The sequence below is a fragment of the Zonotrichia leucophrys genome, chromosome 23 (genome assembly GCF_028769735.1).
Source record: "Zonotrichia leucophrys gambelii isolate GWCS_2022_RI chromosome 23, RI_Zleu_2.0, whole genome shotgun sequence".
NCBI lineage: Eukaryota > Metazoa > Chordata > Aves > Passeriformes > Passerellidae > Zonotrichia > Zonotrichia leucophrys.
In genome coordinates this window covers 3323946-3342270 of record NC_088192.1, presented here as the reverse complement: position 1 = coordinate 3342270, position 18325 = coordinate 3323946, and the positions used below count along the sequence as shown (strand labels likewise).

Sequence of the window (18325 nt, the reverse complement as noted above, 5' to 3'; positions counted from 1 at the left end):
GGGCGTGGCTTTGACGAACCCCGCCCAGCAAGGCGGTCAGGGGCGGGGCTCACGGCGCTGTTCTGGGCAGCCATTGGGTGATGCCGGGCCGGGGCGGGGCCAGGGCAGCGCGCGAAGGCTCGAAGAGGTCCCCGGGCGGCGGGAGCGCGGGCGGGTTATGGCGGCGGTACCGGTAACAACGGAGGACTCTGTTGAGGTGAGTCCTGCCGTTCCCCTCCGTTCGGCATGGCCGGCCGCCTGCTGACGGCGGAGGCAGCTCGCGGCTGCCCGAGGCCTTGGGGCTCCCCGGGCTGTGGTGAGATGGAAGGCCCTGGAGGGACAGCGAGGGAGATGGCGGTTCCAGTAGCCATTCCGGTACGGCTCCCGTTCGGGTAGCAGTGCCGATGGCGGAGCCAGTAGCCACCAGCCACCGGCCACCGCTGCCCGCCTCCCTTGATCACGGGCGGTCCCGCGCCTTCACTGGGCTCGCCCTTCCTGTCAGACTACAGCTCCCGGCATGCCCCGTGCCCGCCCTGCCGCCCGCGGGGCACGCTGGGAAGGCCGCGCTCAGCCGGTCTCTAGGGGCGCGGTGCATGCTGGGAGGGCGGCTGGGCACGCCTTGCCGGCTCTAAATAAAATTAATAAAATTTATAAATAATAAAATAACGAGTAAAAGTTTTCCGGTCTGAGTACGATCACACCATCCAATATCAATGCTGTGCTTTTGTTGTGCAAACTGCGTATATACTACCCTATATGTGAATAGCCATTTGTATTGATAAATATGGTAAATATAAATAATAACTATTATTAAATATATAAATATCATAATTAAAATATAAGGAGAGTGCATATGGATTTCATTGTGTGTGAGGGCTTAGCCAAGGTTTTGGAATGAATTTAGATGCCAGCAGTCAGGACTGCATAAACAATGTGTTACCCCATTTAGAAATATTTACCCCATTAAGAAAAATCAAATTTTGCTTTGTAGCTTCCACTGGAGGATTTGAACCCAGACTTGCAGAAACCCCTGGACAGCGACTCTGACAGTGGCCAGGGCAGCTGTGAGACAGCATCCCCAGGGCCCCTTGGCAAGAGCACAGCATCCTTCGAGGACAGAGGTCTGTAACATTCCCATTGATTGTTTTTCTCCAAAATTACATTTTTTGTTTCATAAATACCTTTTAGGACATTGTCACTGCTTGACCTGTAGGAATCCAAATTCTTGTTGTTGCCCAGAATGTGAGCAGGCATCTTTAAACATCTGAAGAGTATTTTATGAGCTACAGAAAGAAAAATACTGAATGGGATGTGTTTAATTACTTATTCACTTTTTACTTATTACTAATTACTTATTCACTTTTTTCCCTGTTTTGTTTAATCTATGTAGTGTGATTTTTATTACTATTTCAAGGCAAGGCACTACCAATGAAGAGTTTTCAGCTTTGCCTTTTTTTTAAAGGTTAAAAACCTTTAACATCAATTTGGGTTAATTAAATGCCGTTCTCTGGGGAGAAGTGGATTTTTGAAAGTCGAGTTTGAAGCATGAAAGGTTTTTCATGCTTTCATGAGAAGCTCATTTGCTGTAGATGGTGATACATGACAGATTTAATGGCTGTAAATTTGCTTGTTTGTTAATTAATTTGTTGCACTTTTTTATTTTCACGTGTTTTGCCAGATTCAGAAGAAGAAATCTTTGTGCGGAAAAAAGCAAAAAACCAGAAGGTGCTTGAGGACAGTGAGAGTGAAGAGGAGAAGGATGAAGGCTCAGCTGTGCAGGAAGATGCTTTGAGTGAGGACAAGGAAAATGGGGAGGAAAAGGAGAACATTGCTGCTGAAAAGAAGAAAAAACCCCATCGAATCCTCCCAGCTCTGCTGGACAGTGATGACAGTGACACTGGGGACCCACTGCAGATTGAAAACCTTGAGACAGGCAAGAGCTCTTCCTTGCCTGAGGGTGAGCTGGGACAGGAGAGACCCCTAAAATCTGGGAAAAAGTACAGAAAACATAAACATAAACATGATGTTGAAGAGGAGCCAGCAAAAGAAGCTGTGGCAAAATCCAGAAGGAGAAAAGAGAAGGAGAAAATAATGGAGTCAATTAAACAGCTGAGGAAAGAGAAGAAACCTGTGGCAGAGGTGGGTGTTTTGGCACAAAACCTCACATAATTTCTAATCTGAATTAAATTTATTGTTTTTTTGTGGTTATTCTGTTGCAAAACTTCAGTATTGTGTCCACATTCCTGCAGCAGGTTTGAGATCCACAACATACAAAGTCTGCACGTTCATTTCAATTAAATTGCATTAAATTTGCAGTTTAAGGAAGTACAAAACCTAACACTTGACGATTTAATGCCATTTTAAATGAGTGTCAAAGAACTAAAGGGGCCTTCTGAAAGGAATCACACAAATAATTTATTTTTCTGGAAGCAGGTGGATGGTGGTGAGAGGTTTCCCTTCAATGACAGTGGATGTCTTCTGGATGACAAGGACCTCTTTGATAATGGCTTGGAAGAGGAGGATGATCAAGCCCCTGAGGATGAAGAGTCCCTAGAATCCATACGAGCAGCTGTGAAAAACAAAATGAAACACTACAAGGTAACAGTGATAAAAAAATTATTGTAAAAATACTCTATTTCAAAGTGATAGAAAATAGGTTTAGATGGGATATTGGGAAGGAATTATTCCCTGTGAGGGTGGGGAGGCCTCTGGATGCCTGAAAGTGTCCAAGGCCAGGCTGGACATGGCTTGGAGCACCCTGGGATAATGGAAGAGGCTGGAATGGGATGAACTTTAAGGTCTTTTGCAACCCAAATCATTCCATGGTTCCTGAATTTAGCAGAAATTTCTCCCTGAACAGATTCTAAAACTCTCTGTGACCATGGTGGAGTTGTGCTGCTGTGGCAGAAGAGAGGAGAACCTTCTGGATTTGTTGTTAAAGATGGAGGGATGTTGTTCTGGCAATTTAAAAAGATAATTCTGGAGTAGGAGCTTTGGAATCAGCCCTTGTGTGGGGTCTGTGCTGGTTCATGAGCCACTTGCTGGCTTTGCTGACCAGTGGTAGTTCTGTACAGTTATTTATGATGTGTTTGCCCTTGATAGAAATCATTGAATTTCTTCTTATGCCCCATAGAACAAAGAACATTTTCCTGAGAGTGAAGGCTACAAGCATGTATTTGATGAGGAGAATGAGGAGCCTGTATTAAAGGAGCCAAAAAGGAAGGTGAAGTCTTCATCTTTTTAAAGCTCTGGATTGTTGTTTGTCGTGACTAAAATGATTTTGTGTGCACAGTGTGGTTTGGTTTATTTTTTAAACTGGATGCTTTATTCTGACTCCTTGCTGTTTGAAAGGGAAAATAAGCTATTTAAGAAGCAGAGAGAGAGCCCCATGTTTTGTTCCCTGACTTCAGAAACCTTTCTTTTCTCCCCTAAGGAGCGGAAAGCAGCACGGCTGAGTAAAGAAGCCATTAAACAACTGCACAGTGAGACCCAACGACTTCTCAGAGGTAAAACTTAAATTCTTTATATGTAAAGGGGTATAAACTGTTCAGAAGTTCAGAGGAGACTTTGAAAGAACTTACCCAGAAAGTTAGAGCCTTCTTTGGCCTAATGTGACTTATTTAGGGTTGAAGGGTGCAAGACCATTTTTATCGAAGGACTTGTTAAAGGTGTTTTTGTAACTCATGAAAATAAAGATATTTGTTGTCAAATAAAGGGCTTAGATGATGTTTTAAATCTTCTCCCACTGTCTTTGGCAGAATCATCTGTGTCTCTCCCATATCATGTGCCTGAGGCCAAAAGTGTTCATGACTTCTACAAGAGCAGACCTCGACCAGCATGTCAAGGAAATGCCATGGCCCTGCTAAAGTAAGGACTTCAACCTTCCTCATCCAATTTTTTCATAAACTTTAGGTATCTCTAGCTTTTCTTTGGAGGATAACCAAACTTTAAATCCATAAAAATAGGAAATTAGGAGAATGTCATTGCTAACACCAGGCAATGCTGCTCTCCTGACAGAGTCTTGCTGCTGAAGTGATCAGGGCCAGGAGTAACTCATACAAAGGAACTTGCTGATGCAGAATTACTTTAATGAACCCCAATATTTTACTTGGACTGTTTCTTCTCTGAATAATGTGTGTTAAAATACTGAAGCTACAGTAGTCACAAAATCCCTCCGGAATTTCATACTCTGCTACTGTAACCAGTACAAAACTTTTACACTTCCTTAAGTTCTCATGAAGTTTTCCAGATTTCTGTCCTTCATCTCATCCTACACATTAATGACAGTAATTAGGAAATGCTTTATTCCTCTCATTTTGTCCTCAGCCTTCTCTCCCTTTCACACTAACCATGGCTGGTGTGTTTCTTTCTGCCTCTTTTAGGTCCTCTAAATACCAGCTGCCCCTAAATGAAGAATCTGCAGCTGTTGGGAGCTTGAGCAAGGATGGCAAAGATGGGCCAATGCAAGGTGATCAATCAGCAGCTGCTGAAGCAGAAATGAACCTGGGCAGAGATGTTGATGCTTCTGTGACTGAGCCTCTTGCTGCTGAAGGGAGGAACTTGCCAGAGGACTGTGCTGAGCAGCCCAGGCAGGACAGGGAGGATTCTGATGCAGTTACAGAGTCTGTAACTGATGATAACACAAAGGAACAGCAGCTCTCCAGCTGCCTGAGCACTGACTGTGATGAGCAAAAGGAGAGAGAAACTCCTCCAGCACCTGCAGATGCCCTCATGGAAAGAGAGGAAACAGCACCAGATGTACAAGGGGAAACAAACACTCCACAAGTGGGGCCTGGGCTGGTGGCACAGCCTGAGAAAGTGAGGAAATCCAAGCTGGATAAACTTCGTGAACTGGGAATTGACCTGTCCATCCAGCCCAGAATCTGCTCTGACAATGAATCCTTCATAAACCTCGAGGAAGCTGATTCAAATAAAGGTATCACTTGTGTTGTACTCCTAAGCACTGTTGATCTGAGCTTGGCTGGAAAACTCAGAAATATTGAGGTGATAGAACAGTCAGGGACATTCACTTACTAGTGTGGATTCTTTGAGATATGTTAACAGAAATTTAGAATTGGTTGGTGGATGGGAGGCTGGGCTGGAAGGGAATTGAGGTCTTGTGGACAAATGGTAGTCAATGGTAAGATAGTTTAATACTAGCTAATATTAATTAAATACAAGCTGCAGCATAAATATTCTGTGGTGGTTTATATTAGTTGAACAGAATAGTTTTGCAAATATTTTAGTATTCAAAACTTAGCTTTAAGCTATCCTTTATTAAACTTAGCTTTAAACTAAACTTTGGGGGCAAAAAATGCTCAAGGACCTACTCTTTAACAATCAATGCTTTTCCATGCTATCACATTGATTTAATTAATATGTATTTCAAGAACTAGAAGCCCTGAAAGCACGTTTCTTGAAGCACACTCTGCAGACATCCAAATCCAAAGGGGAACGGGCCATAAATATGAACATTATCCGTAAGGAAACAACATCTGATGGCAAGGAGGAGCTGAGAGCAGATGTGGTGCCAGCAGTTTTGGCTGCAGAGAGCCTGGAGGAAGCAGTCCACAAAAAGCCAGGTTGGTAGGGGAGAAGAAGAGACAGGGATTGAACTGGAAAACACAGCATGAGAGGAAAATGTTTCTCAATGCTGCCCTACAGAATACAAGTGAAGGGATCTTCTGTAAGATTACTGGGTATGTTCCCCCTAATGGATAACCCTGTTTTTATAAAAGAATTCTTGGTAGACCACTGAAATAGCAGTGGGACAGCCTCAGTCAGATCTTTGTGATTCATTCCTTAAGATTTTTCCTGCTTCTATGAGAAGCTGGGGCTGCCCCATCCCTGGAAGTGTCCGAGCCCAGCTTGGACAGGGCTTGGAGCAACCTGTTCTGGTAGAGGGTGTCCCTGCCCATGGCAGTGGTGGAACTGGGTGAACTTTAGGGTCTCTTCCAACCCAAACCCTTCCCTGAATCTCTTCCTGTGCAGGGGAAAAGCTGCAGGCCCTGAAGGCCAAGCTGCAGGAGGCCATGAAGCTGCGCAGGACCGAGGAGCGGCAGAAGCGGCACGCGCTGTTCAAGCTGGACAATGAGGAGATGCTGGAGGAAGAGGAGGAAGAGGAGGAGGAAGAAGAGATGACAGATGAGTCTGAGGAGGAAGAAGAAGAAGAAGGTGATCATGAGGTCTGTATGCAGCATTTCTCCATAACCTCATCAGCATCTCTGTTCTGCTTCTTCTCCCCTGTGGAATGGAACTTTTGTGCACTAGTGATTGGGGAATTGCTGAGAATTCTTCCTAGAAGATAAAAAATTTCTGTACTTTTCATATTCATATGGATTGTCTAACCTTGAATCCATGAGTATTTTCTTTATTTATCTAAACACTATAAAGTCAAATAGAAATGTTTAAAAGGTTTTGATGCCCCTTTTTATAAACCCTTGGCTTATTGCTGGCAGGGCCAAACAGCTCATGTGCCTCACCTGGGGTAGGGTTTGCCATGACAATAATCATTGTCTGTGCTGTGGTTTGGGGATGTTTTTTAGAATTCAGAATTTCTCCTTGGGGATGTTTTTTAGAATTCGGAATTTCTCCTTGATGAAGCAGAGGAAGATAATGAAGATCCAGAAGAGAAGCACACTGAAGATGGTGATAAAGAAACTGACAAAGAATCCATCGATGGAGAAAAGCTGGAGAAATCTGAGCATGGTGATTCTGCTCTAAAACATCCTTCAACAGAGTCTACATTGATGCTTTTTAAGGACAGCTCCTCAAAAATGGGGTAAATAATCCAAGCCTTAAAAATGGTGACTGAGAAATTTTAAATTTGATCAGCATGTGTAGATTTTTTAATATAAAAAGCCTTTTTAATAGTATTTTTGTGTTACCTTGGGTTTTTTTTGCAATTCATCCTAAATTTATTAGCACATACCTTTTATGAATTGCAGATATTCTCTTCCTGATGAAAAACTGGAAATGGAAGAAACTGTAGACAAAGGACCTAACAAGTTAGGTAAAGTAGAATTATTGCCCTAGATAATTGCCTTTTTTTCCTTTTTTTTTACTTAGCATATGTAAAAGTTTCTATTTAAGACTGGTATTCAGTATTTCTGTTATTTCATCACCTGTATATACATACAGTATGATTTTAAAAGTTTAGATGAAAAATGGGTGGTCTTGAAAAAACTAGAGGGAAAAATACTGTTCAAAATAATACTGGAAGAAATAAGAAATGTCAGAATTCAATAAGATAAGTAAAAATGTGTAATATGCTTCCTGTGAGAAGAAGGAAATCCAACACGACCACAAAATGAATTTTTAGCAAGGTGTCAGTGTTGCAAAATATTATATTGAGGTTTTGCTGGATTACACACACACAGAAAAAATGAAGCACTATATTTTTTTTTTTTATTTCCAGAGGATGATGATTCGTTTTCTCTACCAGCACTGCCAAAGGAGAGCAGCCACAACAGCAGCTTTGAGTTCATTGGCTCCATGATCCCATCCTACCAGCCCTGTAACAAACAGGCCTCCAGGGCAGGGAGCTTCTTCCCTGCAGCAGGGGGGTTCAGGTCACCCTCCCCAGGATTCTTCAAAACAAGTTTTATCAGCTCTGCTTCCAAGGTGAGATTCTCCTGGTCATGTCTTACACTAGCACAATGGGATGTAAATAAATGTATTTTATCCTGATGGTCAGAGCTATCAAAAGAATCAACCCAGACAAATGCTGTGGTGTCAGTGAAATTTCAGAAAAGCAAACTGCCCCTTGGGTTTGTGTCCACATTGGAATGGATAAAAATGGCTTTATAAAAACTTATATTCTAAAGCATCAAAGAAATGATGCTATAATCTGGCTTTTATATCTAGAATATGTGCATCATAAATATGGTTTTAAGGATTAAATGAGCTACACAACATCTGATAGCAGTGAGCTCCTGTGGTGTGGTGGAGCAGCATGGACATCATTTGACTCCTGCATGGTTTGGGTTGGAAGGAACCTCAGAGCTCATCTCATCCCACACTTCCACTGTCCCTGGGTGCTCCAAGCCCCATCCAGCCTGGCCAGGAACACTCTCTGGGAAGTCTGTTCCAGTGCCCCTTGCATTTAAATTTAAACTAAACAATTTGCTTAACAACTTCTTGCTAAATTTAACAAATCCTTGCTAAACAACTTCTATATTTTTGTATTCCCTTGACTAGAGCTCAGGAAAGACCTCTGAGCCTTCTCTTCCCATAGAAGATTCCCAGGACCTGTATAATGCCTCTCCTGAGCCCAAGAGTTTATTTCCAGGAGCTGGGGAGTCAAGGTTTCAGTTTTCCCTGGAAGATGACACTCAAAGCCAGCTGCTGGATGCAGATGGGTGAGTGATGGGTGTACAGGATGGTGTTTAACAGAAATAGGATGTGCAAACCAGCAAGATTTTTCTAACTACAGCTTTTCTTTCAGGTTCTTGAATGTTGGACAACACAGGAACAAATACCAATCCTCAAAGCACCAGCTGCCACTGGCTAGCATGGATGAGAATGCCATGGATGCCAACATGGATGAGTTGCTGGATCTGTGTTCTGGGCAGTTCAGCAGCCAAGCTGAGCATGTGCCAAACACCAGCAGCACCAAAAAGCAGAACATGGAGGAGCTGCTCAACCTTTGTTCAGGGAAATTTGTGTCTCAGAGTATGTCCTGAGTTCTCTTCTCAGCTTTGCTGGTTACTTGATTTAGAAATTTTTAGCTGAGGTGACTTCAAGCCTGGGTGCTGATGCCACTTGTGGAGTTTTGTCTTTGTTGGGAGCATGTGCAGTTTTATTTCTGGGGTGTTCTGACACTTTAAGAGCACAAATAAGTTGCATCTTATTTCTTTCTGTAGCAGGTTCTCCAACATGGGCTTCTTCAGTGTCTTCCAAGTTAGAAAAAGACAGTGACATAGAAGATCCAATGGCAGAGGCTCTGGAGCTCTGCTCAGGCTCCTTTCCCACAGACAGGTTAGCATTGCTCTCCTAAAATTTACAGAAGTTAATTCTGGTAACTGTCTTGTTTCACTCTTAGAAGTGTTTTCTTGTTTAACAGCAATTTGCTGTCAGTGCAAGTGTGCTTTGTTTTGGAGGTGAAGGGGAGGAATATTGCAAATTGCTCAGCAATTACTCTCTAATTGGCAGCATAAACTGTTTCCCACAGCTACTGTGAAGGGAAATCCTTTGTCTTACACTGATAGTGAAAGAAACAGTGAAGAACTTTGATTAAACTGAGAAAAGATGATTAAAAGTGGGACTTTTTGGAGTCTGTTCTGGGCTGCTGCCAAACTGCCATAACCAAATGTAAAAGTTGGATACTTGGAGTTTTTTATTGACTAAATTGGAGAGTGTATGGCTGCCTGACAAAAGGATAGTGAGGCTTAATAAGTGGGAATGTTAAGGGGATCCAAGAGGAATTTGAGAGGAGGAAAAAAATTGGAAAAATTAGTGCTTGTCCCATGGTTTCTGCAAGTGAAGACCTGAAGTCTGAAAACATCAACTCAAATGGGGATTTGAGGCATTTATTGCTAAGTGCTGCAGGCAGATTGGAGCTCTGAGCACTCCCAGGGAATTGCTTGATAGCAGCTGAGGTGGGTGTTGAAATTTTGCCTTGATTTACTGGAGGTAAAATGAAAATGCTTTTCTCCCATTTATGTTTTCCCTAGGGAAGAGGAAGAAGAGGAGGAACAAGAAGAACTTGGTGGTTTTCAGCTTTTAACAGATGATGAAGCCTGTTCAAGTGAAGAGGTGTGAATTGATGGAGCCAGGCAGCTGCTGGATAAAATGGATAAAATTCCATTTATCTTTCTAGGTTTTTAATATATCCATCAATGCAAAGTACCACAACTTCCATAAGCTACTGAAACATTTATCAGGGCAAACTTTGGATTATGTTAAAGATCTCTTTAATATAATGGTACAGTGAAAAAGGCAAATCCTCTGAAATATGCCTGAAGTTTTAGTGTCTTGTTGATTGAAGAACAGACAAATCCATTGTTACAAAGCAATCCACTCAGAAATTACTTATTACTGGAAACTTTCTCTTTGACAGGATGAAAAAGGTGAAGATAGTGCTGCTGAAGAAGAAGAACTCAGTGATGAAGAAGAAGTGCTGAGACATAGACCAGGCTTAAAGAAAAAACTGTAATTATTTTTAAAAATCTTTAATTACCAAAGAAAATAGAATATTAATAGCACTAGAAGTTTAGTTTAGAATTATTCCCTCTCTAGCAGATGTTTATATGGTCTGGTTTTTTACTTTGGAGCTATCATTTACATGAATTTAACCGTGTCACCTGTGGGTTATAGATGATTTCCATTATATATGGAAATCAAAAAGCCACAATAAAAGCAGTGCAACATTTTTTTGACCAAAAAAAGGGGTGCAAGTATATTGTTGTCATTCCTCATGTCTTAAGGTCTTATTTGTTCTAGCAAGAAAAACCCAGATGCCATCATCTTTGGAATCTGGTGGATGGCAATGGTTTGGGGTGGTACATGATGCCAGGCTATGTGTGTAAATGTGCAAGAACTCAAGGCTTGGTCTTTCCAAAAATTACATGAGAAATTAGGATACATCCTTCGGAAATGTGTTCATTTCATGTCAAAAGGTAAATCTTGCTTTCAGAAGATTTGTGTGATGGCTGTTTTGCTCCCAAACTGAACTCTTTTGACTTTTTTTTCCTAGAAAACTGCAAGATTTCATGGAAGAGGAAGCAGAGCTGTCGGGGAGCGATGTGGGAAGTGAGGATGAGTACGATGGTGAAGACCTGAACGAATACGAAGAGGAGATTATCGACGAGGAGCTCCCGAACGATGCGGAATTAGGGAACCAAATACAGAAATTCCACATGTCAGTGCCATTCTCAGGAGGTTTTTGGGGGTGTGAGGCCCTGGCTGAGCTGTGCTAACCTGTCCCTGTCCCCTGTGCTGGCAGGAAGGCCATGCTGGACGATGACAAGCGGCAGCTCCGCCTGTACCAGGAGCGGTACCTGCTGGATGGGGACCTGCACAGCGACGGCCCAGGCAGGACCAGGAGGTTCAGATGGAAAAATATAGGTGAGCTGTCACACACACATTTCATGAAAAAGCCTTTCCTTAGGATTTTTCCTCCTGAGAAGCTGAGAGGCCTCAGGAACAAAATGTAAATAATAGTTATCTACCTCTGTGGAATGCAACAGGTGCATCTGTGATTGGGCTCATGTGGTTGTTTCTAATTAATGGCCAATCACAGCCCAGCTGTTTTGGACTCTGAGAGTCACAAGCTTTTGTTATCATTCCATTCTTTTTCCTATTCCTTTAGTATAGTTTTAATATAATATATATCATAAAATAATAAATCAGCCTTCTAAAACATGGAGTCAGATCCTCGTCTCTTCCCTCTTCCTGGGACCTCTGTGACACCACCACAGTTACCTATGATCCAGAGCTCATAGATTGAGAACAGAGCTTGTGTGTGTGCATGTGAAGTAGCATTTTAATCCTCAATAAAATATTTTGGGCATAAACTGGTGGGGCGATGATTCTGGGGTTTTTTGTTCGGTTGGGGATTTTTTGCCTTGTTTGTTTGATTGGTTTTGGTTTGTTTTTTTTTTTTTTGTTGTTTTTTACGAGCCTCCATTTTCAAAATTGATAGCTGACTGTCTTGTTTTGTTGCCTAGATTTTGCTTCACAGATGGACTTGTTTCAGAGAGATTCAGATAACGAGGAGGAGAATGAGGAGTTTGATGAGACAGAAATGAAGTGGAGGAAGGAGCGATTTGAGAGAGAGCAGTGGCTCCGTGAGCAGGTGGGGTGAGCTGCTAGAAGGGCTTGCTCAGTCTCTGTATCATTGCTGGATATGAAATTGTTTATTCCTCAAGTTAAACTTCAGTACTAAATCAGATTTCTCAGCTGAATGTGATGCTATTCATTAACAGAACCAGGTTGATGAAATATCTAAGAAATTACAATAACTTCTTACAGTAGAAAGTAAATAAAAATTAATTTACATAAAGAAAATTACTTAAAATACTGAGTGAAATGTCCATTTGTAATATGAATTTTTCAATTGTCTTCTCTCTGCTACAGAAGGAAAAAAATAAAGAGCAGGAGGAAGAGGAAGAAATTGGTGGGGAGAGCTCATTCATGAAGCTGGCAAAAAAAGTGACTGCCAAGTCCCTGCAGAAGAAAGGTGAGTTTGATTTTTATTGAAGTGACAAGAAAAGAAGAGAGGGAAAAAGTTCAAAACCTGATCTTTCCCCCTTGTCTCTGCCAGCCAGCCCAGCAGTGGTGGCACAAGGCTCAGCTCTGTTACCCAGGAACCCATTTGAAGCCTTCAGACCTGCCAGTGACATCCAGGTGGGTGCCAATCCTCAAAAATGGCATTTCCCACACAGCCAAGTCAGTGCCCCTGAATTCTGGGCACTCCTGATTGGTCTTGTTGTGATGTGTGAGCAGAGAGTAAATTTTCTCTGCAGAGTAACTTACTAAGCAACCTGCCTTGTTTCCTGAGAATGGTTGAATGCAGCTTTTCTTTGCCTTTCAGATAAAGAATGGGTCACTCTTGAACAGACCTAAAGCTGTCCTTCAGAAGCTGGCAGCAATGTCAGATCTTAATCCAAATGCCCCTCGAAATTCAAGGAATTTTGTCTTCCATACACTTTCACCAGAGAAGAGTGAAGAGACAAAGGAGAAATCAAAACCTCAGGTAAAGATTTGGGTAGCAGGTGCTGCCTGTTATTATTTGAATATAAAGGCATTGAAATCTGCCAAGCAGTTAAGAGCACTGCTGTCTTAAATATTTGGCATGAGAGCACACAGGGAATATTTCTCTCATAACTCAGAATTTTAACTTTTTTTTGGGATATGTTGTAAATTTTGATGTATTTGACTGTCCTTAGGTGAAGAAGAGAGGCCCTTCTGCAGTGATAACATCAGCAGCAAAGCGGCCCAGGGTGGAAAGCTCAGAGGACTCCAGTCAAAGCAGAAGCATTTTCCAGTTCTTGGAGAGCTGAATATTCCTGTTTGGAGCCAGAGATTGTCTCCTCTTTGCCAGCTGCAGTTTATTTTGCCAATCTGCCAGAAATCACCAGCCAAGGAAACAAATGGGTGCCACCTCATTCACAAGTTCCAGTAATTTCCAGGCTGTGGTTTTGTGCTTTGTTTTTTTTTTCCTCAGTCCTCTGTAGCAAATGGGAGCACAAAATCCATTCCTGGTTTGGAATGAAATGCTGACTTGATCTTTCCCAAGCATTAAGGAAACTTCCCCTGCTGTGGGCTGTGCTCACAGGTGCTGCACAGGTATCAGTTCCACCTGGAAATGCCATTGGTGTGACAAGGAAATACCTCAGGTAGCTGAAAGCACAATAAAGGAGGAATTTCTACAGCTCTGGGAGAGAATGAAGCCGTGTTGGCCATGGCAGGACACTTGTTTACAATTGCAGCACAAAGTTTTAGCTGTGGCTCCCTCCAGTGTCTTATTTTCTTTAATGTTAAGCATTTATTAAGCTTCTCCTTTTTAGAAGCACTAATTTATCCTTGAAATGTTTACTTTGTGGGAAAGGTCCCAGTCTCTTCTGAGGCAATATGAGAAGGGTTTCTTTCCAAGTTTTTATTACTGTTGATGTCCTTAAACTTGCAGATGGATGTGTGTGTGTGGAGAGGGAGGAATGTGAGAGACGTGTGGGAGAGGAAAAGGTCTGGGGGGGTTTATTTGCATTGCTGGGGGAATTTGGGGTTGCTTTGGTTTGCCCAACTCCAGGCTATCTTTAACCATCCATTCTGTTGTTTTCATGGAAGCTGCACTCATCCAAGAGAAACCATCCATTGCTGAGCAGCCAGTGAGGAAAGAGCTGCTCTAGAATGAGGGAATTTATAAAGAATTGTCACTCACAACTATTCTAAACATAAACCAGAGTGTCCAGCATTCCTGATGTTTCTGATCACAAGTTGGAGAGCAGATAATGGTGCCACAGGGTCCTGCTCTAAAACTAAACCTCTCTGGGACTGGATGTCACATACCTGAGGTGCTGGTACCATTGGAAATGTCTGAGCTGTAAATTTTGTAACATCTTGAGCACATGCCTGATGTGCTGTGTGTAAATTTTATTGTACAGTATGTTATAAAGAATTATGGTACTAATTGAAGTGCAACTTTACAATAAAACATGGTTTTAATTTTGGAGGCAGTTAGAATTAATTTATAGGATTTCAATCATGTCTTGAGATTTTTTTCCCCCCAATGTTTTTTATTTCTATGTCTGTTTTTTCATCGCTGCCTTTTTTTGTAGCCACAACTCAGCCCTTCACTAGGAACAGCTGCAATAATATTGGAATACAACAAAAACAACCCCTTGTGTTTATTGGAGTGTGGATTTTCAACTCCTCAAGTCTTCCACTTGGGTTTGCATAAAATTCTTGGCCTGAAGAATATGGGTTTTTTCCTGCTTCAATAGTTTTGGATTTTTTAGTTCCTAGACAAAACTTTCTTTATCCTGGCCTTAAGAAGTGTCTATTTCACTTCAGTGCAGCAATTCTAATGATTGGTGTACCTGGATTTGGGGATTGGAGGTTTAGGGAAGAGGAATCACCTTTCCTTCTTCGTTATCAGACTTTTCTTGAAGCACCAAATTACAAAAAGATTTCTGAACACTCACTTCATTCTTAATCAGTGTTTCACTGATATGAAAGTTGAACTAATTCAACCCAGCTTTGTTGGGTAACAACATTCAAGCTCCAAATTTGGGCATTTTCCCAGAATTTTGCTCCTGCTCTGCCACTAGAGTGCAGCAAGAGAATGTGCTTGCTCTGGCACAGGGGCAAAGCAAAATCATTAAAGCTTAAACTGTGCCTTGACTCCAGGGGAAATTCTTGCAGTTTTCCATGCTCTGGCATTGCAAGGGATTAAATTTATAGAGACCTATAATTGCCACATTTTTGCATTAGAAAGTGGTAGTTTGAAGAGCACCTTTAGAGGATTGGCTGGGTCCTGGTGATTTCCTGGCTTCTCCTCAGCACATGCTACTAGCCATAATTATGGCTTTTATTTTGCTTTCCCTGTAGAAGTTTCCCTTTAAAATACATTTCCCTTGTTCCAGAGCCAAGGGTAGAAAAATACCATTGAGCCTGAAAAGCTTGTAAATTGAAATAAATGCAAGGGGAAGGTTTCTGGCTGCATTTCCCCCACAACAACTTTGCAGTAGTTCAGGGTTTGTGAGTTGCTGCATGGAACCCTAAAAATTCCTTTCCTGGGAGCACATTCCATGCCAGGGACAGGTTCTGTGGGAGCTGGAATATCAAGGAATATCCCATCCATCTCCTGCCTCCAGCTTTTCCAGGGCTGCCCCTCTGCTCCTGTCTGGCACATTAACTCAGCTTTGCCTTCTCATTTTCAGGTATTGATTCAGCTCCCCCCTCCTGGCACGGATGTGAGGCTGCTGTGCTAAAAGGGACAAAAATCCTCCCCTTTGCTGCTGGAAGTGCCAGGAGTGGGCTGGGAAGGAGGGAATGGCTCAGGGTGGGGATGAGGATCCTGCATCCAGGCACTGCTGCAGCTCAGCCTCAGCAAAAGCTGCTCAAAGGTTGGATTTGATGATCCTGGAGGTCTTTTCCAACCTCAGTGATTCTGTGAATGGTGTCTGCAGGGCTCTCCTGGGCTGAAGGAAGAGCTAATTCCATTTCTTCCACTTTTTTCTGCCCTGAGTTGCCTTGGGATAACTCAGAGCAGTTAAACCTGAGTGTTGTCATTGATGATGTTTGGGTTTGACTTTGGTGCAGAAGTGGCTGCAGCCTGAGATTTTCATCTGAGTTGGGTAGCTCTAATAATAATAATAACAATAATAATAATTACACCTCTCTGTGCCTCAGTTTCCCTTTCCCACACAAGGGACAGGAGGAATTAAACCCATGGGCTCTGAGTTCCTGATCCTTGACTGCACCACAGGAACCTTGATAAGAGCAGTGCTGCTCATACTCAACCTTACCTGCTGAGTTTGCAGAGAGAATGAGCTTTTGGGAGCACAAATGATAATGGAGGATTTTTAAAAAAGGATTTAAAAGCAGAGGGAGGAGCAGCCCTAGGTGTGAGGTGAAGGTTGGCATTGCAGACACGTTCATAATCCCAGCTCCCACCGCTGCACGGCTCCTCAGGGCTCAAGGCACTCACTGAATTATGTTTTCTTTCCCTTTTTTGCCAAGAGACTGAAAAGGGGAGAGAAAAAAAACTATTTGTTTGTCTTGTCTAATTTAATTTATGTTATTTATCAAATAGACAGGTTATTTGGGAAACCAGATGGACCCAGGCTAAAATCATCTGTATTTCCAACATGTGAAAAATTACGTTGGAGTGGACACATAAAAGGCAGCGTGGAGCAGGTTTGGTGAGCCCTCACCACGTGAGCTCTGCACCTCATCTGTCCTGGGCCTCTAATCAGTTGTCCCAGAGCCATTATGAGGGTTAAAGGACAAAAAGACCCCCAGGCACCCACGGGGGTGTCTTCCAGAGCAGCCATGTCACAATTATTTACCCTCCCTGGCTTTCACTCTGCTCATTGACTGGTGCATCCCTTCCTCAGGAATGGCTGGGGTGGGTTTTTGGGCCTAAATAAATATTTTAGTTGGGTTTGGGAGCAGAGCAGGTGATTTTTTCTCCTTTGGATTTTCTTGTTGGAAAAGGAAAAACAGGAGATGGGGAGCAGCATGGATGGCTGAAAGGGAGTAGATAATGCAATACAGAAATAAAAAAATATATATAATAATATAATAAGAAATATTATTATTAATAAATAGTATAATATAATATAATATAGTATAATATAGTATAAATATAATATAATGCGTATAATATATAATATAATATATATAATAAATATAATAAATATAATATAATACATATAATATAGTACATATAATAAATATAATAAAAGAAATACAGAAATAAAATAAAAAATAAAAAGCAATACAGAAATATAGAAATAAAATAAAAAAAACATAATAAAAGCAAGAGTCCTCTGTTACTAATGGCTTGGGCACCCTGGCAGCCAGGGGTGCTCCTGGTTTTGCAGAGTCCAGACCAGCTCATGGCACAGAAATCAGCTCTGTGACACCTGCAGGGTTTAGTGGGTGACCTGTAAAGCAAAAGTTCCATTCTCTATTAACTATCAGTCATTAATATTAATTCCAGTGCAGACAGATGTTCAGTCCTTGGGGGTTGTTATTTTCTCTTGTATCATCCAGAAGCCCAATTTAGGGCTGACTCCAGCTCTGCTTCTCCAGGCAGCAGAGATCTAAACCAGCTGTAATTAAAGAAAACGACATAAAAGATTGCAGGGTGTGTGTGGGGGGAGGAGGGAGATCAGCAAATCTTACAGCTTTGCAAGAGATTAATTTTATTTTTAGCTAATATTTCTCCCTGCTCCTCAGGGCTGTTTTCATGCAACACACTCTGTGCTGCTTCCCTTGCAGTGGCCCATTGATTTTCAATATTTGATGGTGTTGGTGCACGTGGCCATGGGCTGAGGGCACATTCACGTGTGTCCTCACACCCCAGAGCCACCTGTGGTGTCCCAGCCCTCACCTTTGCCATGGGGATGCTGCACAGAGCCCAGAGGTGCCACTCCATGCTGGCATGGCTTGCTGTGCCAGGCCAGGTTCAGCCCTGAGGTGCCAGCTGGAGGGGACACAGGCCAGCCCTGCAGCATCTTCCTGCCCTGCCCCATTTCCAGCTGCCACTCCTTTCTGTGCAGGAAGAATAATTCATGGCTCTAATGTCACCTCAGCATCCAGAGGTGGCATTTCCACATTCCTGCTTTACATGAAGCCTGAGGGAAACCCTCAACCCTTCCCAAATAACAACTAATTATAGAAAAAAGTGGCTTTTCCTTCCTTCCTCCTGCTCCTCAGTGAGCCTGGATGGGGCAGAGGGGCCCAATTGTGCCTGGGAATGTGACATTCAGGAGCTGCCTCTTGGGTTGGCTTTTCCCAGCCCCAGCTCCAGGCTGGCTCTGTGCTGGGAAGGGACATTGCAGTGGCTCAGTGGGACACCCTGAGCCCCCTGGTTGGCAGTTTTGGGTGCCTCAAGGTGCCTCAATGGGCCTCGCTCAGTGAAGGATCCACAGAGAGGTTTTGGCATTCAATACTCCCATTCCATCCCCAATCCCATCCCTTATCCCAACTCCATCCCATTCCACCCCATCCATGGTGACCACAGCTGCATTCCCTGCAGGATTCACATCTCAGCTCCACCAGTGCCAGCTCAGATACTCCAACCAAAGGCAATGCCAGCCCATCCAGCCACTGCTGTGAGAAGATAATTAAATCAACAGGCAATTACCCTTCCTTGTGGTCCCCATTTTGTGTG

At 42.7% G+C, this 18325-nt stretch overlaps 1 protein-coding gene across 4 annotated transcripts; it reads left to right on the top strand.

Moving 5' to 3' along the window:
• The first annotated feature begins 153 nt into the window (after window positions 1-153).
• On the top strand, window positions 154-14145 carry CLSPN (claspin). 4 transcript variants are annotated; one of them, XM_064731774.1, is made up of 25 exons: window positions 154-196; window positions 971-1100; window positions 1658-2118; window positions 2410-2577; window positions 3113-3202; window positions 3413-3485; window positions 3738-3846; window positions 4362-4915; window positions 5370-5561; window positions 5971-6164; window positions 6558-6760; window positions 6927-6991; window positions 7397-7602; window positions 8179-8339; window positions 8426-8652; window positions 8844-8958; window positions 9654-9735; window positions 10040-10131; window positions 10676-10840; window positions 10925-11046; window positions 11649-11776; window positions 12058-12160; window positions 12245-12327; window positions 12515-12676; window positions 12870-14145. In XM_064731774.1, exons 1-25 carry the CDS (start codon window positions 158-160, stop codon window positions 12981-12983), a joined length of 4038 nt encoding a protein of 1345 aa, XP_064587844.1. In that variant the 5' UTR covers window positions 154-157; the 3' UTR covers window positions 12984-14145. The 4 variants fall into 4 exon arrangements, with proteins under 4 accessions (XP_064587844.1, XP_064587842.1, XP_064587841.1 ...); XM_064731772.1 differs by lacking the exon at window positions 154-196 and adding an exon at window positions 221-354 and having other exon boundaries at window positions 2413-2577; XM_064731771.1 differs by lacking the exon at window positions 154-196 and adding an exon at window positions 221-354 and having other exon boundaries at window positions 8847-8958.
• The last annotated feature ends 4180 nt before the right edge of the window (window positions 14146-18325 follow it).